Source organism: Hypanus sabinus, chromosome 4 (assembly GCF_030144855.1).
Source record: "Hypanus sabinus isolate sHypSab1 chromosome 4, sHypSab1.hap1, whole genome shotgun sequence".
NCBI classification, from domain to species: Eukaryota; Metazoa; Chordata; class Chondrichthyes; order Myliobatiformes; family Dasyatidae; genus Hypanus; species Hypanus sabinus.
This window is the reverse complement of record NC_082709.1, coordinates 123,824,282-123,851,622: the sequence shown is the minus strand read 5'-3', so window position 1 is coordinate 123,851,622 and position 27,341 is coordinate 123,824,282. Positions and strand designations below refer to the sequence as shown.

The window sequence follows — 27,341 nt, the reverse complement described above, 5'->3', positions numbered from 1 at the left end:
TGGACTGAAAAATGGCAGCTGTAACTTAATGCAGACAAGTGTGAGGGTGTTGAAGTTTGGGAGGGTAAACCAGAGTAGGATTTACACAGCGAACAGTAGGGCACTGAGGAGTGAGGTAGAACAGAGGGATCTGGATGTATAGGTCATAATTCTTTGAAAGTGGCATCACAAGTGGATAGGGTCATAAAGAGAGCTTTTGGAACATTGGTCTTCATAAGTCAGTGTTTTGAGTACAGGAATTAGGGTGTTATGACATTAGTGAGGCCAAATTTAGAATACTGTGTGCAGTTCTGGTCACCTGTCTACAGGAAAGATATCAGTAAGATTGAAAAGTAGAGAAGAAATTTACAAAAATTGTTGCCGGGACTTGAGGACTTGGGTTATAGGGAAACGTTGAATAGGTTGGGACTTTATTCCCTGGAGTGTAGAAGAATGAGGGAATATTTGACACAAATATACAAAATTATGAGGAGTATAGATAGGGTAAATGCAAGCAGATGTTTTCCACTGAGACTAAAACTATAGTTCATAGGTTAAGGGTGAAAGGTGAAATATTTAAGGAGAACCTGAGGAGAAACTTCTTCACACACAGGCTGGTGTGACTGTGAGACATGCTGCCCGAGGAGGTGGTGGATGTGGGTAAGAGAAGTTTGAATAACTACATGAATGGGAGGGGTATGGCCTAGATGTGAGTCAATGGGACGAGGCAATATAACAGTTTGGCATCGACCATATGGGCTGAAGCTCCTGGTTCTGTGCTGTGGTACTCCGAAGCTGTGTTTGGTATTAGTGGAAACTAATTAGTGGACAACTAATTATATGATCAATGGGGAATGGTCATTTTAGCATTAAAAGTTGCAAGCATACTTCAGAATCAACCATTTTATGTCTAATTCAAATGGTTGCATTTCATATGCATGAACAAACCTCTGGCTAAATCAAGATAAGAACTGCTGATCCAGGAGGTATGTATTGGCTCACATTCCTGCCCCTTATGTTTGTACATCTTTTCCTGATCTTCCAATCTCGTCCTGGGTTTTCCCCTTCTACTCCCAATGCCTCCCAGTCTGAGAGGAGCCAGAAACATTATTGTCACATCTTCCTTTGCAAGATAGTCCTTGCCCCACTTTGAGGCTGTAATTTTGGCTGCAGACTTAGCATACTTTAGTGACAATATTCTACATAAAGACAATGCAAACACAGATAATTGCTCATAAGGTACAGCTGAATAATATATACATTTGTATTTGTTGGAAATCCAGAGCAACACACACAACACAGCGGAGGAGGGTAACTGGTCAGGCAGCATCTATGCAAGTGAATAAACCGTCGAGCACTTGCCAAAAGCAGAACTTGCCGGTGCCCAACATTTTAATTCTGATTCCCCTTCCCGTTCTGACATGTGGGTCCATGGCCTCCTCTTGTGCCACAAAGAGGCCAAGCTCAGGATGGAGGAGAAACACCTTATATTCTGTCTGGGTAGCCTCCAACTTGATGGCATGAATATCGAGTTCTCTTTCTGGTAAAAAATCTTCCTCCCCCTCTTCTTCTATTCACCATTCAAGCCTCTTACCTCTTCTTACCTGCCTATTACCTCCCCCGGTGCCCCTCCTCCTTCCCTTTCACCTATGGTCCACTCTCCTCTCCTATCAGACCCTTCCTTTCCCATCCTTCATCTTTCCCACCCACCTGGTTTCACTCATCACCCTCTAGCTTGTCCTCCTTCCTCTCCCCCACTTTTTTTTATTCAGGTGTGTTTCTCCTTCCTTTCCAGTCCTGAAGAAGGGTCTTGGCCCGAAACATCAACTGCTTGTTTATTTCCATAGATGCTGCCTGACCTGCTGAGTTCCTTCAGCATTTTGTGTGCATTGGAGTGAATAAACAGTTCAGGCAGAGACCCTTCGTCAGGACTGGAAAGGAAGGGAGAAGAAGCCAGAATAAGAGGGTTGTACTTTTTTTTTTGGCTTCATTTCCAGTCCTGATGAAGGGTCTCAGCCCAAAACCTTGACTGTTTATGTACTTCGATAGATGCTGCCTGATCTCCAGCTTTTTGGTGTGTTGCTGGTGGGAGAACTGACGGAACATCTGCTTAAGAAAAGGGCTGGTTGATGTTTCAGGTTTGAAAGTGCAGAGGCAAGTTAGTCAGTACAGAGATGTGAGAGGGAGTGGTGAGACCAAGACTGGTGAATATTCAGTGGAACCAGATGAGGGAGCAATGATGGGCAAATGGAACCAGGAGGATATAGGGAAAGGGATAGGAAAGGTAAAAGAAACCCAGGTGGATAGGTATGTGAGTGATGAGAAGATGGGGGAGCGTAATGAATCTAGGTAGAGAAGGGGTAGGAATGGAAATGGTGGTCAAAGTATGAGCAGATCTCAGACAGAGTGGTGTGAATGTAACGGTATACTGGGGGTGTGGGTTACCTGAAAATATCATCCACTGGCCCCTCCCTCTCACTACTAATGAGCACTTGGGAGACCACCATGACAGAATTGCAAGCTGCAAGCATCTTCTGCTGGGTGAGAACAGGATAGTTTTCTCCCTTCACTCACTCCCCCCGCCCCCACCAAAGCTTCCCAGCTGGAACAACTGGGGTCTGGCTTGAGCCGAGCCAGTTCTTTGTGGTGGAACTTTTGTTTTAAGCTATGGATCAGATCTTTGGAAAATATGTGCAAGTTGTAGCAACAACTCGTAAAAAAGAGACCAGAAATTAACCTTTACAGAATAATCTAGGCAGATCAGTTATTAATTGGATGAAAAAAAGGACTATAATAAGTATGAACTTAAAAAATAGAGATCTTATGCTTGAGCAAAATTTGATGAAGCATTTCTTTCAGTTGAATTAATAAGCTGTCAATCATAGGACCATTCCAAAACATCTGATATGCTAATAAACCAATAAAATGAATAGATTCTCCAAAACTTTATGGCTAACAGGACTACGTGGACCTAGAATATGGAAATGAAATGCTGTCAGATTCAAATAAGCTCCATAAAATATCAAATAATTGCAAATGGCCTGCCAAACTGTTTAACAAAATGTAAAGAATTCAGGATCTTTCTAAACAATTTTATTGAGTCCCCTCTTTAAAAAAAATTACATTTTAAAACATCATTAAACACTTGGTTCTTCTGTCATTCTCCACGTAACCAAGTAACAGCTTCCACACACATTTTTAATTGAATTTGTGGTGGATGGAACAGAGCAGCTAAAATTAGGAATGCAGTACCTCACAGTGGAATGAATTAGCAAAGAAACGATGTGTAGGGTAGAGATTATACACTGAAGCTTGCCAGTTTCTGCAAATTTAAAATTATACAGCTCTAAAAATTCAATATTTATGATAATCAGAGTCACTACTTAAAAATATTCTATTCCTGTGACAATATGCAATACCGCTAACCCTTCTAAATGCACTGATAAAACTGAATAAACTTTTGAATTAATTTTGTTGAGCTTGCGAAAGCTTGAAGTAATGCAGAAGATAGATTTAAAGGCTCTAGCTTCTGCAGGAATACTGATAATATCTGCTTGTTAAATGAATCCAGGATTTTTGCCTTCTCTGTTCAAGAGATTCATTCTATAACGTACACTTATCAGTCTTAAATTTGCCTTGCATTAACTTGAAGCCCAGATCTCCTTGTTCTATTCTGCCAATTTAGATTTAAACTGATTTGCCATGTTTTCCCACTATGTACTCCAATATATCATTAATGCATGCTTTTAAGTTTGAAAAGATAGATTTTGTCCAAACCTTTCCCACAGCTCAACATTAATTGCTTGAGTAATGTCTCACCCAGCTAGTGACTTCAGTGCTATCAGACAGCCCTTACATCTCAATGCTCAGAATTTGACATGATAGTTTATGCTTTCTACAATGTGCCGTTTAATTGTTACTTCCTCTGATTTGCAATCTGCTATTTTCAGTGGCCCTAATTGCTGTAATGCATTTACCTAATATGCCACTTATTGTCCAATAGTCAGAGGGATCTTTTAACTTCATCCTTTGTGGAGAAACATTGCTGCCCATTTTCCTCACTTTTATGCAGTCCTTTTAATCTCAAAACTGAACTATTCTAATCTGTGCTAGTTGACTTCCCAAGTTGAGCTGCTCTAGATGTGTGTTCATCAATAACAGCCTGTCTCTGCTCTACCTTAAGCCGGCTCTCATTTGCCAATCGTGCCTTTGATCACTAAATGGTACGGATTTCAGACTCGGCAATGGTGCCTTTCTGAAATTCTCACCTTTCCTTTCCAACCTCAGTCCTCTCTCACTCTGTTCCTGCCTTATCATTAAAATGCTTCTGAAGTTCTTAAATAATCCAAGTCAGGTCTCTTGTAATGCTCCAATTATTCCTGCTCCCCCAGTTGCAGCAGTGCCTTTAAACCTCTCCATCTCTCTCCCTCTTCCTCTTTGGTAGCACCATGTTTTTGAACAACCTTTTGATTGCCTCCTAATGTGTCTCATGTAATATCATATGAGCATAGTTCCCTGGGACAATTTAGTATATTAAAGTTTTGTACTCTTGATGTTTTCATTGAAGTAAAAAAACAAATGCCTCATTTTTTTCTAGTAATATTTTGTCCACTGACAATGTTTGTAGTTTCTGTGCTTTGTTCCCAAAGTGGTTTCATATATTTTGTTAAAATTCCAAGTCACTAATGTAAATCAGAAGCAACAGTTTCCTAACACTGAACAATCTAGCATTTCATGCAGATTTTTTCCCCCAAACTTAACACAACTAATTTAACAAAGATTCATTACTTAATCTGCCCTAAATGATACCATGAGTCTGCACTGCTTTGGGTTGAACTAACACTTGCAGGAAGGTTTTCAAATGCTTTCCAGTAGACTACATACAGCATTCGAGATTCCACAGTCTATTGGGAGTGATATTTCCCCAAACGGTTAAGAAAATTGGTTCATCAGATTAATTCACATTAATGCTTTTTTATTGTATTGATATTGACTAAAATAATTGCCATGTTTAGTTAAGATTAATTATTGAGAATTCAATTAGTTTATACAGGCATTCTATAGTCCACCACAACTACCTTATTACCTTTTAAAAAGGGGTATCAATTTCTAAAACACAGCCATTCCAATGTTAACCCAGTAGCTCTTCTATAGTGACATAGACATTCTTGTAATGTATTGTTTTATTTTGAAAGACATCATCTCTAGGGCATCTGTGGTGCCTGTCTGCAGGACAAAGAATAACACGACTCTTCAACTAATCGGAGCGAAAACTCCACGTAGAACTCAGACCATAAGTTACATAGCAGTTACATATTTAAACTGTTTACTTAAAAATAAGTGGGAATTACAAAGTTAAAACAGCTTATTATTACTGCAATTTGTGCAATATTAGTAGTTCTTTAAGTGAAAGACAATTCAAAATTGAGAGATAATTGAGAGGTATTTATCACTTAATAGACCATTTAAAACCAACTTTTTTCAAAATATAGTCGTGACTGCTTCATTCCTTCTTGGTCTGGAACAGGTGCAGAGGCACTGCAGGCTCATGCGGTGGAATGATTTCAGTGCCAAGTCTTGTGTCACATCAATAACCCCTGTGCATCACCTGAGGCTTTATCCTGCAATCATGCTGCATGCTAATGACTTTGCTGCTATTATGTTGAAACATCTAACGATGTTAATGTACTAAATTCATTTTTCATCAGTAAACAAAAGGGGCAATTGAGCACTATACGTTATCAACTCGTGTTCTTGATTTAAAGTAACTAAGGTGTGCTTCCAAAGGATAAAGGGTAAATTTGACAAGTAGAAAGTTACTTCCATGAATTAACTTGATAGCTGGATATGGATATACCAAAACCGAATCACTGGGGATGTCAATGGTCATGCCAGAATAAGTGGGGGAGAGCTGATGCTGTTTACGTGTGGGAGGGGGCAGGAAGCTTTGGGGTTCTTATGTCATTTCTGTCATTCATTCTTTGGGGGGGGTTTATTTTTTTTGTGAGGAGGTCTGCAGAGAGTAACGATTTCAGGTTGCATACAGTCTACATACTGATATTAAATGGAACTATTGAATTGAATTTACGCAGTTGAAGGGAGTAGGGTGGCAGTACACCATGCTGATTGAACTAAGTAAAAACTATGGACAGAGAATAGTTACCCAGTTTCTACTAGAATCCAAAAGAAAATTCCAAATGTTACCAAGCATATCATACACTCGTTTTAATAAATTCTTTAGTGTCTGCAACTTTCTTTGTACCTTTGCAATATTTCCAAAGGGATGAAAATTGATCTTTAAGTAGAAAAATGTGGCCATAACTGAGGCAGAGTTAATAAGTCTATAGCTATACACAAGGCAGCCAGCAACACTTGCAGAGATCATGTTTCATTACTGGACAGTAAGTATACATCTTTACTTCACTCACACAAGCAAGCAAGGCTTAATGTTTGTGTGTGCTCGGTGAAAGTATGCCTATGGGATGTTGGCAGGTTCAAGCATCCTTTACATTTACCAGCTTTGCCAAGGTATTTGTGCTTATGGAGGCATACACATGACATTACGCACACATATCAATATCTTATTTCCCCTCAGGCCTCACTGATTGGATTCTAATTAAAGAAATTGTTACTCCTTAGATTATATCAAATTACAGCATTAGATTGATTGTGGCTTTGTTTAAAAGTATTGGGCTTAGCTCCTAGATTTTGATAAAATTATTTTTGTGTATTTGCTATAGTCTGATTTTCCCTGCATCAGCCATCAGCTCCTAAACAGAATGGATTATCAACAGCTAACCATAAGCCTAAGAAGATGTTTGTAATTGCGTATATCAAGGAACTAATCCACTGTCTGTGGCATTTCTGCTAAACCTTAAGCGATTTCACCTTTAATCTGCTAGGTACTTCACTGCCTGAGGACCGAATTTAATCATAAATCAATTGCACTAACCTTTCATTTCAGTAGAAACATATAAAATTTTAAATCCTGTAAGTGTTAAAATGGATACCTAATTGAAATTGAAAGGAGTGCTTTTGCTGATCTGAAATGTTGAAGGTGAAAGCATGCCTCTTACCTTTATCCTCTTGTTTTTCCTCTTCGATTTCTTCCTTTTGAACCAATTCAGCCTGAGCTCCAGGGAGACAGATTGAGGAGTTCTGGCAAGAATGGGCGAATCCGCCATCTCGAGGTAGTGTGAAACTGCGTGGCTTCCCCCCTCCAGCACTGAGCCCTGGCCATCGCTCACCCTCTGCTAATGGGAAAGGTCCATAGTGATCCTGGATCTGGCACCGCTGTGCTGGTAGAGTTGACTGCCTCCGATGTTCTGGTGTTGGTAAGCCTGCTTCACCAAACACAGAATCCTCGAGAGGAAGAGTCTGGAGATAGTGCAGCCCTGAGCTGGTCAATGGAGTCTCTATTAGATCCTGCCACGAGCGCCGTTCCCAAGCCCCGGGTTTACGAGCAGGAGATTCTATACTTGCGGAAGGTTCTGGCCGGAATTCCTCATGGGACGAATGTGAATGAGAGGTCTCCGTTGAAGACAGTCTGTTATGTTTAGGTTCAAGATATGGACTAGCACAGTTCACCTTAAAATGATAATATAATGATCAATAAGTAAATATAAAAATAAAGATTTTGATTCATGTTTTACAAATTATTAAAAATAGAGCAGTGCTTCACAATAACTTTTTTACTACCAACAAAGATATTCATCACATCCTAGTTCAATTATGAGTTTTATTCCCTTTGTTGGGAGCTTGGAGGAGTCTGCAAATGCTTTTACTTATGCAGCTGCTTGAAAATTACAAGTTGAGTGAGGAACAAGTCTTTGTCATCAACTTTCCCACATAAATAAATAGGATGTGATTTCATCTGCTATAACCAAATGTTTCTTGTGCTTTACAAAACCAGAACATGTTACTCTTGTCTATAACAAGGACTTTGGGAAATACAAGAAAATCAATTTTTAATTATTTTAATTAGTAAAATATATGGATTATGGGAAAGAAATTTTTCCTTCTTTAGCTATAAACATTAAATAATTACACAGGTATTGGCTGATGGTTACATCACACCTGGACATCACTTCACTGATGTGAATGGAAGATAGAACACACAACATAGAACAGTACAACACAGGAACAGGCCCCTCAGCCCATAATGTTGTGCTGAATCAGCTAAAAAGTAAATTTAAAAAATCCAAAACATGAATCCCTCCTACTTACACAACGTCCATATCCCTTCATCTTCTTCAGGTTCATCTAAACATCTCTTAAAAGCCTCTCATGTACTTGTCTCCACTATACCGTTCATCCACCACTCTCTGAGTAAAAAAACTTACCCCTCACATCCCCTTTGAACCTACTCCCTTTCACCTTCAAAGCATGCCCCCTGGTATTAAACATTTCTATCCTGGGAATCAGATACTCCCTGTTTTCTCTACCTGTGCCTTTCATAATCTTTATAAAACTCCATCAGATCTCCCCTCAGCCTCATTCACTCCAGAGAAAACAATCCAAGTTTGTCCAGCCTCCCATGATAGGACACGGCCTCTAAACCAGGCAGCATCCTGCTAAACTTCTTCTGTACACTCTCAAAAGCCTCAACATCCTTCCTGTAGTGAGGCGACCAGAACTGTACGCAATTCTTCAGATGTGGCCTAACCAGAGTTTTGTAAAATTGCAACATAAGCTCTTGACTTTTGAACTCAGTGCCTCGACTAATGAAAGCAAGCATTCCATAAGCCTTCTTAACCACTTTATTGACCTGTGCAGCTACTTTCATGGAATTCTGAACTTGGATCCCAAGCCCAGCAACACTGTGAAGGAACTTGCACTGAACAGTGTATTGTCTCCTTGCATTTGCCCTACCAAGATGAACATCTCACATTTATCTGGGTTAAACTCCATCTGCCATTTCTCTGCCCATTTCTGCAACTGATCTATACCATGCTGTAATATTCGCCAGTATTCTACACTATCCACAACTCCATCAATCTTGGTGTCATCTGCAAATTTACTAACCCACCCATCTACATTTTCACCCAGGTCATTTATATACAGCACAAAGAGCAGAGGTCCCTGCGGAACACCACTAATTATGGACCTTCAGCTCAAATAAGTCCCTTTGACTAATACCCTCTGTCTTCTATGTGTAAGCCACTTCTGAATCCCAACAGGCAGTTTGCCGCAAACACTGTGCATCTTAATCTTCTGGGTTAGCCTCCCGTGAGGGATTTTCCTCAAACACCTTACTAATATTCACGTAGACAAAACACTCAGTCAGGTTGGTAAGATATGACTTGCCCTCATAAAGCCATGCTGGCTCTCCCTGATTAGGCCATGGGTTTCCAAATGCTCATGTATCCTATCCCTAAAAAATTTTGCCAGCAATTTCCCTACAATATACAATGATGAGTATGTCTATAACCTGGACTCACGTTCATAATGATGTTTATGACTGAAAACACATGCCCTCCCTTAAAGGAAAAAATGAAATTAAAATAGAGACAATTGAAGAAGGATCAAAGTGATCAAAATATTTAAATGCTTTAAAAACTAAACTTAATTGACAAAGACATTGTAAGTATTGCATCAGCAAAGATATTCTTGATGTATTGGTACATGATTAATGGTGTCCTGATGCAGAGTCTCAACTAAAAATGCCAATTGTCCCCGTGCCCCCACAGATGCTGCCTGACTGCTGCATTCCTTCAACAATTTCTTTTTGTTATATTAATACTGGCGATTTATTTCTTTGACAAGGTGCACAAACTTAAAGTTCATAAACAGTCAGTTTAAAAAAGATCATTTAGATCTGCGAGCATATGAAAGACTTCTGAATGATTAAGAATTCTAAAATTATGGTTTTGAATTAAGCATCCTGGTTCTGATAACACAGAATATACCACAGTTACAATGGTTTGGTCTATCTTATTTACTAAATGTACACAGTCCATTTAAATTCATTTGCCAAATGTTAACTGAGTCCTATTGACATTGAGTTGGAAAAAACTGTGAATTGACATTTGTCCAAACTTATACCATTCATTATTCCTGTTCTTACTGATGAATTCTGTTTCTGTTGAGACCATAGAGAATTGCAATTGACTGATATCAACCAGTATATCTGCAGGAGCAAGAGACTTGACTGTTTACTCTTCAACGTTAACCTATAATTAAAAAAAAACTCACTGAAGGCGGTCGAGGGTAGGTGTCATAAGGAGGTGGTGGGCTCTCTTGCTTGGGTGTTGATGGTGTGTCTGCATCCTCTTGTTCACTTTCACTCCAATAATCTATCATGATAAAAAGCTAGTTGCTAATTACATGAGTTATTTAAACGTCATACAGTGAAAGTTATAATTTCCTATACATATCACATTTGTTAATGCAGTTTGTTTCATCAATGTTTAGATGCTTTTTCAAGGAATGCAATCAATCCAGCATTTGCCACTTTGGTTTTGCTGACTATATTCACTACATATGAATCCCATCTTATAATAATAGGAGACCATTCAGCCACGAGATCCATGCTAGCCGCTGGAGACCATTCCCATTTCTCACATTCCTTCTCTATTTACCTGTGCCTTTGTATCTAAAACATAGGAGCCCATCAAGCCCCTTTTGATTCCTTTTGCTTTTAACTTTCACTGCTTTTGCTTGATGTATAGTGCAGACCCTAAGCACTGTGTGAAAAACACCTGCTACCTTTATGCAGATAATACCATGGTACTTTGAAATTCATGACAATTGACAGATGACATGTTCAAAACTATGTAAACCCTGACAAACTTTCTACTCCAAAATATTTTGGTGCCAGGAAGCTGCATGTCTTATTGATATTATAATAAGAGTGGGAGTTTCAGATTTAATCTGCTTTATCTTAATTTACTTATAAGATAGAGAAATCCATAAATCCCATTGGTTTCATTCTAGCTACCATCTGTCCCATTCCCTGTTCCCCTCTACCCTTGGGTCTTCTTTTCTGTCACGTGAACATCAACTTTCCCTTGGATATTCGTTTTTATCTCTAGGGGTGATAAAAGAGCAGTCAGTAAACCTACTAGTACATCTTTAAGATGTGGGCGGAAAGGAGAGCATCAAGAGGAAACCCACATTTCCACGGGGAGAAGATGCAAAAATCCACTCAGATTGTACCTGAGGGTCAAAGCTGGGCCACTGGCATCATGAGGCCGCAGCGCCAGCTTCTGTCCCAACATGCTGCTGCTTTCTGGGATTCCCTCCGCTTGCTTGAGTTTCCCAAGGTTCATGAGACCTGGCGGCTGAAGGGAGGCGTGGCTACATTCACTAAAACAGAGGGTGCTCATCAGCACCGCTTGTGAGCCAGAAGGAGGAGGAATGCTCCTGTCCAAACTCCACAGCAGGCAACATCCTTTCCCATGCTATACAATGACCTCTGGAATAAAGGGTTAAAGTCAACCTCCCACTTCCCTTCCATCAGGGGATCGATGCTGCCCCGTCCACCAACAATATTCCAGGAGCTCGCTTTCCACATAGAAACCTTGCCTGTCAATCAGATGCAGGAATCCAGTTTTTTATAAGAAGTTCTTAATACTGTGAAACAGGCAAAACATTGACACTTGAGTTTCCTCTCTGAAGTTCTGTTCAGAAAGATTTCAACATCAGGCTTGTATTTGCATATCAAAGACAAGACTCCAACAGGAGCATATAAGATGGTAAATTACACCAGGCAAAATGATGCGATCTTTAAATTCACTCAGGTTGACTGATGCTAAAATGGCTGTAAAACTAATAATTATCAGAAATGAATTGACCAGAGCAGCCCTATTTTTAAGCTTTTCTGCCTAGAGTGCTGTTTGATACACTTTTGTTACAATAACATATTGAATTAAAACTGGCAGACAGAAAGAATGAATTCTCACCACACCATGTAAATTAAAGCATTCAAATCACCTGTCTTTTATTACTAAGTTAAATCATAGCAGCAAATTTATGAAGTGATAATTTTAATACAAATCAGCTTATTTTTAATATGTATGTCTAGAAAAATGAAGAAAATCAGTATTTGTAAAAAAGTATAGGGCACCATGCTGAGTTTGCATGAATTATTAAGAACATAAAACAACACATTCTGTTGTAGTGCTTCAGCTGAATTTTATCTAACCCATAAAAAGCAAACATTTCCTCATCACTTGGTAGAAATTGTTACCTTTTCCTCTTCCTCTTAGCAGATGTATCAGTGGGAATAATTTTGGAAAAATAATACTTTTAATCTAAACTATCTGGCAGGAAACTTGGATTGGTCTAGACACCACATGCTTCACTCAACTTTATTCTCAACTGGTTGAAAGTATGATTGTGTGGAGAGTAGCACTGGAAAGAATTAATGACAACAATGCCAAATTGCATTTATAGAGCATTTTAACATGGTAAAGCAAGTCCGCATGCTTCATAGACACATTTGATAATCCGATTTAGCATTAAGCCACACTAGGGTATATTATGGCCACCATCACCATTATGTGCCGTGTCATATGATGTGGGTGATCATGGTCTTGACCGTGATTGTTCTTGGCAAATTTTTCCGGAGAAGTGGTTTGCTGTTGTCTTCTTCTTGACAGTGTCTTCACAAGGTGGGTGACTCCAGCCATTATCAATACTCTTCGGAGATTGTCTGCCTGGTATCAGTGGACACGTATCCAGGACTTGTGATACATACCAGCTGTGCATAGGGCCGTCCACCACCTGCTGCTGTGGCTTTACGTGACCCTGATCAGGAGGGGGGCTGAGCAGGTTCTACACCTTGCTTAAAGATGACCTTCAGGATAGAGGAGGGAGAGAATGCCTTACGCCTCCTTTGTCAGAGGCATATCTCCACCCCGCCACCCTATATATTAGGACAGATGATCAAAAGATTGTAAGGTCAGTTTCATAAAGTGGCTCAGAAGAGAGAAGAGCAAGCAGGATTTAAGGAGAGAATTCTAGAGCTCCCAGCATAAGCTACTGAATGCAGAATTACAGAAGGAGGATGGACAAAAACTGGAACACACAATGAATGGAGTATTGTATGGCCGGAGGAAGTTACATTCCAATGGAGGACAGGAAAACATGGATGAAAATTTAAAAATCAATTTGTTGATGAATAGGGAGACGGGCAGTGGTCAAAAGTGCAAGGGTAATGGTGACCAGCTGAAGTATTATCACAGCATCAAATAAGAAAGTGGTATATGAAAAATCCACTTGAATGTGGGATACAATTACTGCAGGTAGTTATATTGATTACTATACCTTGATCCTGTCTGAGTCGTTGTTCTTTCTCTGCATACCCCACTGTAGCCAAGCCAAGTCTGCTCAGCCACCTGTTAATAAGGAAAAAGACAGTAGTCACATGATTAACCTTTGGAAATTCTTTAAGTGCTGAGTTAAAAAAAACAAAGATGAGACAAGAACAAATAGTTTGGTACTTCTCCACTTTAACTTCAAGATATACTTACAAATTGGAATCATTAACAGTACTGTTGTTGTAATCATGTGTGTAATGGCTTTTAAAATCATTGTATGCGGGTCCTTTTATCGGTCAATTGCTTGGGATAAATCAATATAATTTGCAGTAACTGCTGTTGGCATTTGTCATTCTATATCTTCACAGGGAAAAGCAGTAGTTGTCCATTCAGCCCTTTGTGTCTGTTCTACCACTTAATAACATCATGGCTGATCTTTTTCCTCAGAGCCACTTTCCCATACCAGCCCATTTCATTCATCCTTATCATTGTGAATCCTATGGGATTCATATCTTGTCACAAAACATTCTTCAATTTTGTATTGTATTTTATTGCAGAACTGGTCACAGTTTCAATTCTTCGTGACAATTCCCAACAATTAGACTTCTCTAGCATTACCTGACCTATTCTGCATCTTGGATTTTACAGCCAAGTGTGCCACAGCAGTTATGTATGGGAGATGCTCACACATGTCTAGATTCTCTGCAACGTGGAGAATAATGACAGTTGTGTCAGCAAAAACCATTCTGCTGAAAATGCACGGCCAGCCCAAAGTGCAGTAGACAGTTCCAGTTTTTAAACTTTCAGTCAGACATGACCAACACTACAGAGATTTCTGTAAAGCTTCACTACTACGATAGGGCTAAACAAAATGTCCCCAGGCAAATATTAAATAGAATGGAAGAAAGCAACATGCAGAGTTGGGTTGGGTTTAGTGGGTGAAATATGAAGACTGAAAAACCCAAAGCAATCTCAATAAAGCCACAGTGATAGGACAGACAGCAGACATCCTCTTCCAAGTAGCTGGCATGCTCAGTTAAAATTTCTAGTAAGGCTGCATGATAAAGGTTACCCCAATTGCTTGTTTTTACCAGCACTCGACAAAACTGGCAAATAAAGACTGGATTAATGTATTTACAGAATCTTTCTTCCAGGATCCCTGGTGTTACGTTCCTTTTCTTGTCCTCTGACCTCCCCTTTGTGAATAAGCATCCCCCTAAGCATCCACCTGAATAAGCACACAACGTGACACCTATCATTCCACATTGGCAGCTGTTATCTCCTTACCAACCCTGATGGTTACAGCCTCCTCCAGCTCATTTCCCATTGACAGGAGGCAGGTTCATTGTGTACAGCACACAGTGAAGCCTACTTCTCAATAACCCTCTAACATTCCACCATTGACACCTCCCCATTGGCCAACTAGATATCAAGACTAACACTTAAGCTAGACGAAAGCAAATAAAAAAATTACAAATGCATATAAATGAGAAAAACAATCATTATGAAATGGACATGAACTCATTGGTCAATTATCACGATAAAAGCCAGTGTTATCAAGGGCATGACTTCTGTTTGGTTAAACCTTGGTTTGGTACTGTTCACTTTCATCCATACTACCATTCCACAAAACATATGTGATTGGTCAATAAATTAGAGCACTGTGATTTATGTTCACAGTTGTGCTGATCGGTGAAATAACTGAACAGATTTCTGTGTAACTTATGCAGAAAGAAAAATCAATTATTCATCTTCAAAAAGAAAGATAAAATCTGGGAAGTTGTCATCTCCAGTCCTCAAATATACTGCACATATTTTGCTTACCACGTAGAGAAGAAACAAACAGCATGTTTCATTAAAAAATATTAATCACCATAGTCTCTTCTCACAAATTCCATCTTGGAATCTCTAAAAGAACATGGCAAGGAAGGTAAAGCTCCTTTAGCAAAGCTCCCAGAGGAAAGGTATAAATTGATATTTCTGCTATCCCCCTTGGATGACCACCAATTTAATACTGAAGTTATCAAGGACAATTCCTGGGAAAGTTCTATGTGATATATTTTGATGCAAAATGTTAATAAACATTATCACATCATAATTTAATACAGAGAGACAGGGAAGTAACATCTCTGATCAATAAAATAATGTTGTATAAAATGGAAAAGATTTAGTTGGGGAAGAAAGCTCACTCGTAAGAAGATACAGAAACATAATCCCTCAGTTTCTCATTTGAAGTCTTCAGACTAAGCTAGTTGGCTGTTTACAGTTTTACTAAGAAAGTAAACAGAAAAATTGTATACCGAAGTAGACATGCTCAAATGACTTCCTGAGTTACCTGTAAATCAACTAATTGCTTGAAAAGTGAGCGGCTTTGTTTCTGTTTCCTCTGAAGAATGAGTGAGTGTTCTTCTTCAGCTTAATCAATCCAATTTCTACATAACCTGAACCTACTGGTCAGGAATCTTACTTCTGTGTGTCTCTGTGCAGAGCATGCTGTCTGACCTAGTGGGCTTGTCTGAATTTTCTAGCCCACAAATTAAAAAAAGGCAATGAATTGTCAATACTATGGGAAATTTTCCTAAAATTTCCTTTACCATTCATTTGGCTGCATGCTGCCTGAATGCAGTCAGGCGGTATCTGATGTGGCCATAACTGCTGTAGAAGCTGAGCATTCCTTCTCTAACGCAGTATCATTGCTGAGGCAACTGCTCACATCTCTTCTCTGGAAGATGATAATCTGTCACGGGGGCAGTTCCACAAACCTTGAAACTTCCAAAATGTCTTGCCCAAATGCTATGTGAGCACGGATAACAAATATTGGTGGCTATTTCACAATGAGAGGGAGAGAACATCACAAAGAACTAGATTCAATCTTAGTGACACCCATACAATATATTAGTGACTTTATTCAGTTTCTTTGTCCAGAGGCCAACTCAACTGACTGGCCTTTCCTCAGAAGTGGGTACTGTTCCTGCTCAGTTATATTCTTGCTGTTTCTTGGTTACATTCTGAGTGAGATAGTGGTTGCAATGTTTTTTTTTGAGGATTTGGGGTATTGGATTTGGGTCTAACATGTTATTTTTCTTGTAGTTAAACATTATTTATGCTTGTGAATTTTCAGGAATTTTGTAGTTGAACTGGTTCTGTACTTCTGTAGTTTTTTTGTAAAGCTGAGATGTCACAGTGGCGTAAATCAAGTTTGTCCTTGTCTCCCAGACCATTCTTATCAGAGAAGATTCTCATCTCTGTCCCGCATGAACCGATTTTCAGTATACACAAAGACCATGAGGTTCTTTGTCAGAGACAGTTGGTTGCAGTCAGAGTTAGTGACCTGCCACAGTGCTTTACTGTTATTCTTTGTTACGAATCGCTAATAAAGCACCTGAAACCACAAGGTTTGCCCCTCATTGTTGACTTCTAAAGAACCTTCTAGACAATATAATATCCAGATCCAAAAGGAATAATTGCAGGGGTTTCAGGGCAGAGGTGGTAGTTTGAAGGTGTGGTGATATCACGTGCAATGATGTGCCAGTACATGATTGGACACAGCATGTGTGGGATTGCCTGAATGTTCCAGCACATGGCTGGATTAAGACATGTTTGTTTATTACTGTAAATAAAAGTTCTCTAACTCTTCCAGAATATGATTCTTCATTGTTAACCTATGGTGTGTTTAAACAGAAGTAACACAACATGGCATCAGAAGTGGTTCTGGAAGAATAATACGGGAGAATTGAGAATCGAAGATAATTGAAAAAAAGACGAAGAAAAATTTTGAACTGTAAAAGGTAAAACAGAAGGGTTACAACCCCCATCAAAATTTCAGCTGACTGGCAATGTAGTTGAGAATTGGAGGATATTTAAGCAACAGTTTGAACTGTACTTATCGGCAACTGATTATGAAGAAAATCGGAAAAAACCAAAGCTGTGCTTCTGCTCCATGCAATTGGGAATGATGCAGTAGAGGTATATAATAATTTTGTCTTTGAAGATGGAGGTAATTTCAATTTAAAGCCAATAATGGACAGATTTGAAGTATTTTGTATACCTAAGTGTAATTTAATATATGAGCTATATAAAATCTTCACATGTGCGCAGACAGCTGCTGAAACAATTGATCAATATGTTACTGAGTTAAGAAAGCATAGGAGAACATGCAAGTTTGGATTGCAAAATTTGCAATGTCTGCAGTAAGATTAATCAGTTTTCATGCTGTTGTAAAATAGAAAGAAATAAAATGAAACAAGTAAATGCTGTGATTGAAGATGAATGTGAGGAATTTTTTATCGATGTGCTTTGTGAAAATAAACAAAATAAGAATGATTGGACTATTCCATTGCAAGTGAATCAAAACAATATTCTGTTTAAACTTGATACTGGAGCACAAGCAAATGTTCTTGCAGAATCTGAGTTTAATGCTTTAAAGCCAAGACCGAAGTTACATCAGACGAATATAAAAGTGACTGGGTATTCAGGTGCAGACATCTCAGTTAAAGGAACATGTGTGGCAAAAGTATCACACAAAAATATTGTGCACATGCTTTCATTTGCGGTCATGCCAAAAAAATGTACAGTCAATTCTGGGTTTATCTACCTGTGAAAGACTTAATTTGGTGAAAAGAATTTTAGTTCTGGATAGCGACACCAAGTCAGAATTCAATAACTTGATGAAAGAGTATGAAGACTTGTTTAAAGGGCTTGTTTGTCTTTCAGGAGAGACTCGATTAGACTCGATTAAAATTGCAATACAGTGCAACCCATAACACATCCATGCAGAAAAGTACCTTTTGCATTATGTCAACAACTGAAAACAGAGCTAGACAGAATGGAAAGTCTAGGAGGCATAAAAAAAATTGATGAACCAACTAAATAGGTTAATCCACTTGTCGTTGTTGATAAGAAAAATGGAAAATTGAGAATTTGTTTAGATCCAAGAGACTTGAATTGGGCCATTAAAAGAGAGCATTTCAAATTGGCCACTTGTGAAGAAATTATGTCACAGTTTGTTAATGCAAAGTACTTTGGTAAATTAGATGCATCCTCTGGATTCTGGCAACTCAAATTAGATGAACTGAGTTCAAAATTGTGTAACTTTAACACTCCTTTTTCCAGATAATATTTTCTTAGGCTTCCGTTTGGAATAGCATCAGCTCTTGAAGTGTACCATAAAACCATTCACATTGAGGGCGTAGATACATCCATGGATGATGATATTATTTGGGGATCATCTAAACAAGAGCATGATGCCAGACTCAGACAAGTTTAGAGGCAACACGCAAGGCTTACCTGAAATTGAGTAAAGACAAATGTCAGCTAGGAGTGACTGAACTTGCCTTTGTGGGTGATATCATCAGCAAAGAGGGTGAGCGTTCTGTTCCATTGAAGGTTTCTGCTATTGAGAACATGCCAAGACCGCAATGTAGAAAGGATGTTCAGAGGTTTATTGGAATGGTCAACTACATGGGAAAATTTATACCCAATCTTTCGGAACAGCTTGCTCCATTGAGGCAGCTAACAGAAGAGAGAAACTAATGGAGCTGGAACCATGAACAGGAGAAGGCATGGCAAAATTTCAAGAAAGTGCTCACCAAAGAACCTGTGTTGAAATTTTATGATGCTGAGAGACCCATCAAAATTTCAAGTGATGCATCTCAAGTGGGCTTAGGGGCAGTATAACTCCAAAAACATGATCAGGAATGGCTACCAGTGGCATATGCATCTCATTCATTATCTGATCAAGAAAGGTACAGGTGTCCCCTCCTTTACATAGGTAGAGCGTTCCTATGAAACCTTTCTTAAGTTGAAATGGCGTACAGTGAAGAACCATTAATTTATATGGGAAAAATTTTTGTAAAAGCGAAAATCCTCTTTGTAATGCAAACACAGGTTACTAATGTAGGTCTTAATGTAAGCGAAGTGGCATAAAGCAAACATTTGTAAATCGGGGCACACCTGTATGCCCAAATTGAAAAAGAATTGCTCAGCATTATGTTTGTTTGTGAGAGATTTCATCAGTTTGTGTATTGATGTTAAAACTGATCATAAGCCATTGGTTGCATTGTTTAACAAACCTTTAAGAGACTGTCCTTTGCGAATTCAGCGAATGATGATCAAATTGCAAAGGTATGCATTAAATGTGTCATACACACCTGGAAAATTCATGTACACGGCTGACACACTTTCCAGAGCTGTGGATCCAACAACAAAAGACAGTCAGGAATGTTATTGATGTTCAGGTGTTCATTGATATGGTCATAGAAACTGTACCTGTTGCTCCCAAAAAAAGTCGGAACTGCTGTGTCTTGAGACAGAGAAGGACAAAATACTCAGTCAGGTAATACAAGTGGTGATGGATGGATGGCCAGATAATAAGCATGACTGTACCTCAGTAGTACAAGATTATTGGAATCACAGATCAGAACTGTCTATTGTGGATGGGATATTGTACAAAGGTAGTAGAATTGTTATACCTAAAAGTCTCCGTAAAGAAATGTTAGATAAAGTTCATGAAGGCCACCTAGGCATTGAAAAATGTAGAGAAGGGCACGGGGAAATGATGTTTTGGCCCAGGGTGAATCAAGAGATTGCAGAATTGGTGGCTTCTTATCAAATATGCCTTAAATACCAACCTAGCAACCCTAAGGAGCCACTGCACCCACATCCGAATCATCATAGACCTTATCAGAAGGTAGGCGTTGATCTTTTTATAACTAACAACAAAGAATATCTATCATTGTATCCTGAACTGTGTTTCTGGGCAGAATGACTGCATGAAATCAGTTTTTTCCAGACGTGGTGTAGCTGGTGAAGTTTTCATAGAGAATGGTCCACAATTCAGTGGTGAATGCATGAAACATTTTGCTGGTGAATGGGGCTTGGTTCATAAAACATCTAGTCCATTTTTCCCTCAGTCTAATGAGAAATTGGTAGGAATTGTGAAGAAACTGATGCAGAAAGCAAAAGACAGTGTAAGTGATTTTTATAAAGCTTTGTTAGCCTACTGAAGTACTCCACTTGAATGTGGATTTTCGCCTGCTCAGCTCTTGATGGGATGACATTTGAGATCTAATCTGCCAATGGATGAGAGCCTTCTGAGAACAGAGGAAGGTGAACAGAGTATGGTGCAATAAACAAAAAAAAAGCATCCAGTGAGTGGCACTTCTGTGGGTGAAAATGCCTCGTTAATGCGAAAGGTCAGAGGAGAGTGGGCAGACTGGTTCAAGCTGACAGGAAGGTGGCAGTAATTTATATAACCACACGTTACAACAGTGATGTGCAGAAGAGCATCTTTGAATGCACAACATATCGGACCTTGAAGTCCGATTGAAGACCTTGAAGTGGATGGATGACCATACAGTCAGTGGCCACTTTGTTAGGTACAGGAGGTACCTCAGTGTAGACACACCCATTTTGAGTTGTCTGAATCTTACTGAATGATGATGACTCAGTATCAACAACATACTTTTTCAATTTCTCTTTATCATAGCAAATACATAGCTTCATATCAATGTACTCAGAAACAAAGTGCCATAAGTTAAAGAAGGGAGACTAGTGACCTGACCAGAATCTGGTCAGAGAGATGGGTTTGATGGTGGAGAAAGAAAGGAAATTCTTAAAACTCTGGGCCTAATACTGAGGACCCAAGGAAAGAAGAACTGTAAGTTTCAGAGGCCTTTGACTTGAAACACTAACTCTTGTTCTTTCCACAAATGCTGTCTGACCTACTGAGGGCTTCCACAATTTTCTGGTTTTATCTCCTATTTATAGCATCTGCAATTGCCTTCGATTTTCATCCTAGTACTGAGCACATGCAGTGAAATCAAGACAATAAATAAGTAATTGCTCATTAAATCTTCTGGAGGTGCGCAGATGTTTATTTATTACAAAGGGCTTGTGCAGCTAACTATAATTTTGAAGCTTCTTATTCACAATAGGCTCAAGATTCCAGATTGTTTAATGTCATTTCCAATACACAGGTGTAAGGGAGAATGAAATACTTTACTCTGGATCCAATGCAGCACAAAAAACCACAAGAAGATAAAGAACACAATAATAATAATAAAACCTAATAAATATATCATAGCTTATATACACAAATTGATCGTATGTCTAGAAAATGATGCTAGGCACTTGTGTCTGTATATAAGGTGACTACAGAAGATGATGAAGTAGTGGTGGTGGTGGGGGGCTGTGGAGGAGTGGGTTAGTGGGTGGAGCCTTACTGCTTGGGAAAAGTAACTGTTTTTGAGTTTAGATGCACCCATTTTCAGTCGTTTAGATCTTACTGAATGGATGCTACATAGCTTCCTCCTTGATGGGAGTGGGACAAACAGTCCGGATATCACAGGCCCTTTTCTGGCACCCTTCTGTATATACTGTAGGTCCTTGATGGCAGGTAGGCTGGTGCCAGAGATGCACTGGGCAGTTTTGACCACCCGCTGTAGAGACTTCATGTCTGCTGCAGTGCAGTTTCCGTACCGTGCAGCGACGCAGCTTATTGGGATTCTCTCTGCTGTACATCTAGATTTAGATTGTGAGGACACTCAGTCCTCGTTTATTGTCATTTAGAAATGCATGCATGCATTAAGAAATGATTCATTGTTCCTCCGGAGTGATACCACAAAATGCAAAAAAGGACAAACCAAGACCCACACTGACAAAACCACATAATTATAGCATTTAGTTACAGCAGTGCAAAACAGTACTGTAATTCGATAAGCACAGACAATGGATGCAGTTTAAAAGTCTCAAGTCTCGATCGACTCTGATCGTCCTGATATCAGGCAGCAAACAGAAGAACTCTCCCTGCCATAAACTTCCAGGCACTGACATTCTTGGCAGCACCCGACAACAAAAGACTCTGAGTCCGTCCGAAAACTTCGAGCCTCTGACCAGCCCCTCCGATACAGCCTCCTGAGTGCCATCCTCTGCCGAGCGCCTTCGACCTCGTCCTGGCTGCCGAAACAAGCAAAGCTGGGGTCTCGGGGGCCTTCTCCTCTGGAGATTCTGGACCGCACAGTAGCAGTGGCAGCGAAGCGGGCAGTTCAGAAGTTTCTCCAGATGTTCCTCCGCGCTCTCACGTCTGCCTCCATCGAATCAGGATTATGCACGGATCCCTACTTAGCATGTAATGGATATCCATTCTCCAGAGAGACCGCGCACGCTGCGTCGCACTGCCATCTTTCCTCCTACACCGTAGAAAGATGTGAGAATAGATGTGCATGTAATGGATATCCATTCTCCAGAGAGACCGCGCACGCTGCGTCGCACTGCCATCTTTCCTCCTACACCGTAGAAAGATGTGAGAATAGATGTGCATGTAATGGATATCCATTCTCCAGAGAGACCGCGCACGCTGCGTCGCACTGCCATCTTTCCTCCTACACCGTAGAAAGATGTGAGAATAGATGTGCATGTAATGGATATCCATTCTCCAGAGAGACCGCGCACGCTGCGTCGCACTGCCATCTTTCCTCCTACACCGTAGAAAGATGTGAGAATAGATGTGCATGTAATGGATATCCATTCTCCAGAGAGACCGCGCACGCTGCGTCGCACTGCCATCTTTCCTCCTACACCGTAGAAAGATGTGAGAATAGATGTGCATGTAATGGATATCCATTCTCCAGAGAGACCGCGCACGCTGCGTCGCACTGCCATCTTTCCTCCTACACCGTAGAAAGATGTGAGAATAGATGTGCATGTAATGGATATCCATTCTCCAGAGAGACCGCGCACGCTGCGTCGCACTGCCATCTTTCCTCCTACACCGTAGAAAGATGTGAGAATAGATGTGCACTGTCCAGCTCCCTTCTGCCTCCGCAGAAAGAAATTTCACAAAATACCATTTTTGCAGGTGAGGTCAGGTGCTGTGATTCAATCCCAACACTTGAAACTACCAGCTGAGATCACTGATGAATTCTAATTTTATTGTAGACTCTCACCTGTCATTTTAATATCCATATCTGTTACCTTAATTTATGGGAACACTTTGAGATCTGCAACTATGGGACTCTTCTTGGAATTAAATCCAGTTATTTCTTGTCAAATGTGAGGTAGTTTTATTTTTAATATATTATCCCATGGGTGGTTGACTGAATTCATTTTTCTTTATTAGAATCCTGCTGTACTCCTGGGACGATAAGTGATGGGTGTACGAGAGGATCTACATCACCACATAACTGCTTTGGCACTCTCTCAACAACGATGAATGAAAGTACTTTGTTTCTAATTCCCAGTGACAGTCTCCTTAAAATAATCTGTCACATACTTGCCCTGTTTGGTTTCTCACTTTCTAGGTTATGAAAAATAAAGTCCAATTTCTTTCATTTCCACTGCTTGCTTGGCTTGGGAAAGAACAATTCACACCTGATACTGTGGTCAGTAACTTCTCCTGCTTTGGGGAGGAGGCGGTTTCAATGGGATAATGTAGCTTATCGACTGTTTGTATACATATTCATCCTTTTGTCTTTTGCTCTGTTCTGCAGCTATCATACGGACAGCCTGAACACAGGTACAGGATACCACAATATTGCACCTTCTGTGCGAAATTACACCAGTGCAAGACTCACTGTACAATGTTAACAGAGCTACTATTTCAGTTCTGCTGTCCTTTGTTCTAATAAGCCTGCAGAAGTCAATATCAAGAGTACATCGATGGACTCTTGTATTTTGGACGATAATAATAATAATAATAATAATAATAAAAAGATTTGAAAAGAGAAGTCAATATCAAACCCCGCTATTTTAGGTAACTTTTTTTACCTAAGAAATTAAGAAAATTATTAAGAAACTAAGAAAAAAATATAAGTTATCCGGACTCAGCCTACCTGAAAAATTCCCTTCGTTCCACTCATCCATCTCTGCTATGTAAAACTAACTTGTTTACTCTCTTCCCAGATCTGATGAAGGGTCCAGACCTGAGACGTTTATTATTTCTCTATCCATAGAGAACTGCCTGACACGTTGAATGTTGCAAGTAATCTCAAAATCAAATTTATGGGCTAACGTGGTGTCCGGGGAATGTTAGAATCTCAGAAGGCTCGGCTGCATCTAATCTGTTCCAGGGAGGGATCTTCAGACTGAAATGCTTCTCTTTCTATAGATGGTTTCTGACCTGCTCAGTCTTTCCAGCAGTTTTTGTTTTTTTCTTAATTCCAAACAACTAAAAGCCTGGCCAGTTCAACAAAGTAGGTATTAAGGAGTACTTTAAAGGAGGAAATAAAGATGGAGGTGATGAAAAGATTAGGGTAGGAATTAGGCTTTGGCAACTGAAAGCACAGTTGCTATTGGAGGGAGAGATCAAATTTATGGATGATTGGGGGGGGGGGTCACAATTGGATGAGTGCAGATATCTTAGACAGCTGAGGGCTAAGAGTTATTAGAGAAAAAAAGAAGAAAGCTATGTGTAGAATTTGAAAATGGGCCGAGACCTTTAAAAATCAGGCATTGCTTAACCAGGAGGCATTGCAGGTTAACAAGCACAGGACTGCGAAATTGGACACAGTTTATGGAGAGTAAAAGATGGAGGCGCCTCAGTCATGCATTGTACATCAAGACTAGTGGTAAGAGCAGCACACGTGAGGGCAGAGAAGCGTGATGTTAAGGAAGTGGGAAAAGATAGTGCTGCTGATGGTGCTCATGTGTGATCAAGTTTGATACCAAACTGCAAACGCTGGGCACGGATTCAATGGTATAGTCATTAAAGTGGTCATGGGCCGTCTTCAGAGCACAAATGGAAAGTGATAAGTTGATTTTGGTGTTGTTATTGGGGAGAAGGATCAGAGCAGCAAGGAAAGAGCCTTGAGGTGCATTAGAGGGTACTGTAGCAGCACCAGGTAGAGAGGCCACTGCTGCTTTTATTCCCCCATTGCAAGTAGACAGAATGTAGACTCAGCCCGCCAGTGACTAAAGGATAGACGAAGGAGAATAAATGGGGAACAGATTACCTTTGCTGCAGTGGCACACCAAATGCTGCTGGTGCCTCAGGTTCGATCCCCACACTGATGCCACCTGAGTAGTTTGAATAATTTGTTGATTCCTCCCACGAGCCAAAGACATGCTGCTTGGCAGTTCAATTGGCCACTGTATACTACCTGCAGTGTAAGCAGATGCAGGGAAAATCTGGGTGCAATTATGAGCACGTGAGTGTAAACAGATTCCATAGAAATAAGTGTAGGAATGTCTTTGATGGGATTGTGCTAGGAATTGAGTCGGACTAACTGGGCTGAATGGCCTCCTTCTATATATGAAGTATAATCATATGAAAAGCGGCAAATTGTTTGTTAAAACATGACTTTAGATCTGGGTAAAGATGGAGGCATCCAGAGGTTACAGTAACTTCTCGGACTTTGGAAGCAAAGGGAGTTTGTGGACAGGGCTGCAGTTTACAAAGACGACAGGACCAAGCATTCATGAGAGGAGGTTTCCAAGCAGAGTTGTAGGGGGAGAAAACCATATGACCCAGCATGGGGACAAGAAAGGGAAGTTAATGGTCATTAGTTTAATTAGAATATAGCTGAGACAGCAGGAAGAAGGTCTCACATAAAACGTGCTTTGCATGCCCTTGACAGATGATTGGAGTAAAAGATGTAAGCTTGGAGAAAGGATTGCTTTGAGGTTTGACCTTATTAGCCAGAGAAAGAGGTGAGGCAGCTGATTGGATAGCTTTAATCTTACGGCAAAAGGACCCCATTTGAATTCCCATAAAATCAGCAAGTTATTATATTTGTTCAGTTCTCAGGATATGAGTTGATTCGCTTATTTATTAATGGTACTATATTGAATAAGCAACATAAATTCTCACTGTTGCCATGCTTACAATGACTGAATAAAGCCAGTAAAGAACAAGGAGATGGCATGTATATTTCTACATATAGTTAATATGGGTTATAGAATACATTTAGCTGCACTGATTCCTCATGCAAATTCTAAAAATAGCACCCTAACTCTGAAGTGAATTAGTATAAAGTAAAATGGCAGAAAGATGCTTGTCTCCTAAATGGAGGCAATTTAAAACATTGTCACATTATTTCACTTTGCACTTATAATAAAATGACAGTTGTCAAAGTGATTATTTCCATCTGGGCATTATAATAATTCACCTGTTTTCTATTGTTATCTTTAGTGCATATTGGTTTGAATATTTCAGGCAACAATGAAATATTGAAATAATGAAATATGTGTCTAATCACACCCTGTCTTTCATTGCCATTTCTTTAAAAAGTACATTGTTTAAAATTTTGCAAACTGAATTATTAACAAACTACTTCACGTAATCAAACTCTGTACAAAAGCATTTATGGATGATATTATGAGTTTTTCTCTAATGGTGCCCCTTTTGGCAGTTTTCCAAGCTTTCCTTAGAAGTTCTGTGATTACCTATCTGGAAAATTAAGACAGATCTTAAATACCACTCAGTGTGAATCCTAAAATAAAATTTGACAGAATTAGAGTTATTGTCCTGAAGGGCACAATCTCAAAATAGTCAGGCTGCAAGAAATCACACTTATCTAAGAGATAAGACAATGGTTGCAATAAGATAGAGAAAAGACAATGTTTTTGTGCTTTCAATTGAATGCGTATTACACACTATAGAGATTATCACAAGGTGATACCAATGTCTGAATAGTTGACCTTTTAAGCAAGACTGATGGAGGCAAGACTGATTTGAATTAACTTGTGACATATATTTACAATGTCTCCTACAGGGAACAACCCTGCAGTCTTTCTCCATTTGTACTGTGCCCAAAGATGTAGTTCAAGTTTAAGAATTTCATGAAAAGCTGGAAATGTAGTCCAAACTGCTGGACTTTTACAAACTTGTTACACTTGATAAACCCTTGGCATACTTATACTGTTAAACCTGCCATCTTAAACTGTTAATATTCTGTCTGTATCTAACTCTGTATCTTTCTGACCTGTAGATAATCCCTTCACTGTGCATCAGAGTGTTAAATTACAACTGTGAGCTCTCAATTACCTGAACTGTATTTATGCTGACATCATATCCAAAAGGAAGCCTATTCTTGAGATGAATTTTATTCAGGAGCTCTGGATGCCCCAGAGCACTTTCAAAACAACAAGAAGTACATTTGAAGT

At 39.6% G+C, this 27,341-nt stretch overlaps 1 protein-coding gene across 1 annotated transcript in view; it reads right to left on the bottom strand.

Annotated features, from left to right (window-relative positions):
* Positions 1-27,341, bottom strand: part of cnksr2a (connector enhancer of kinase suppressor of Ras 2a) — a 579,374-nt gene that overhangs the window by 72,642 nt on the left and 479,391 nt on the right. The window contains exons 19-21 of the mRNA XM_059968066.1: positions 13,249-13,319; positions 10,174-10,274; positions 7,056-7,566 (exon numbers count right to left, since the gene is read on the bottom strand). Of these exons, the coding sequence (XP_059824049.1) occupies positions 7,056-7,566; positions 10,174-10,274; positions 13,249-13,319 (683 nt within the window). The remainder of the gene's footprint in view (positions 1-7,055; positions 7,567-10,173; positions 10,275-13,248; positions 13,320-27,341) is intronic.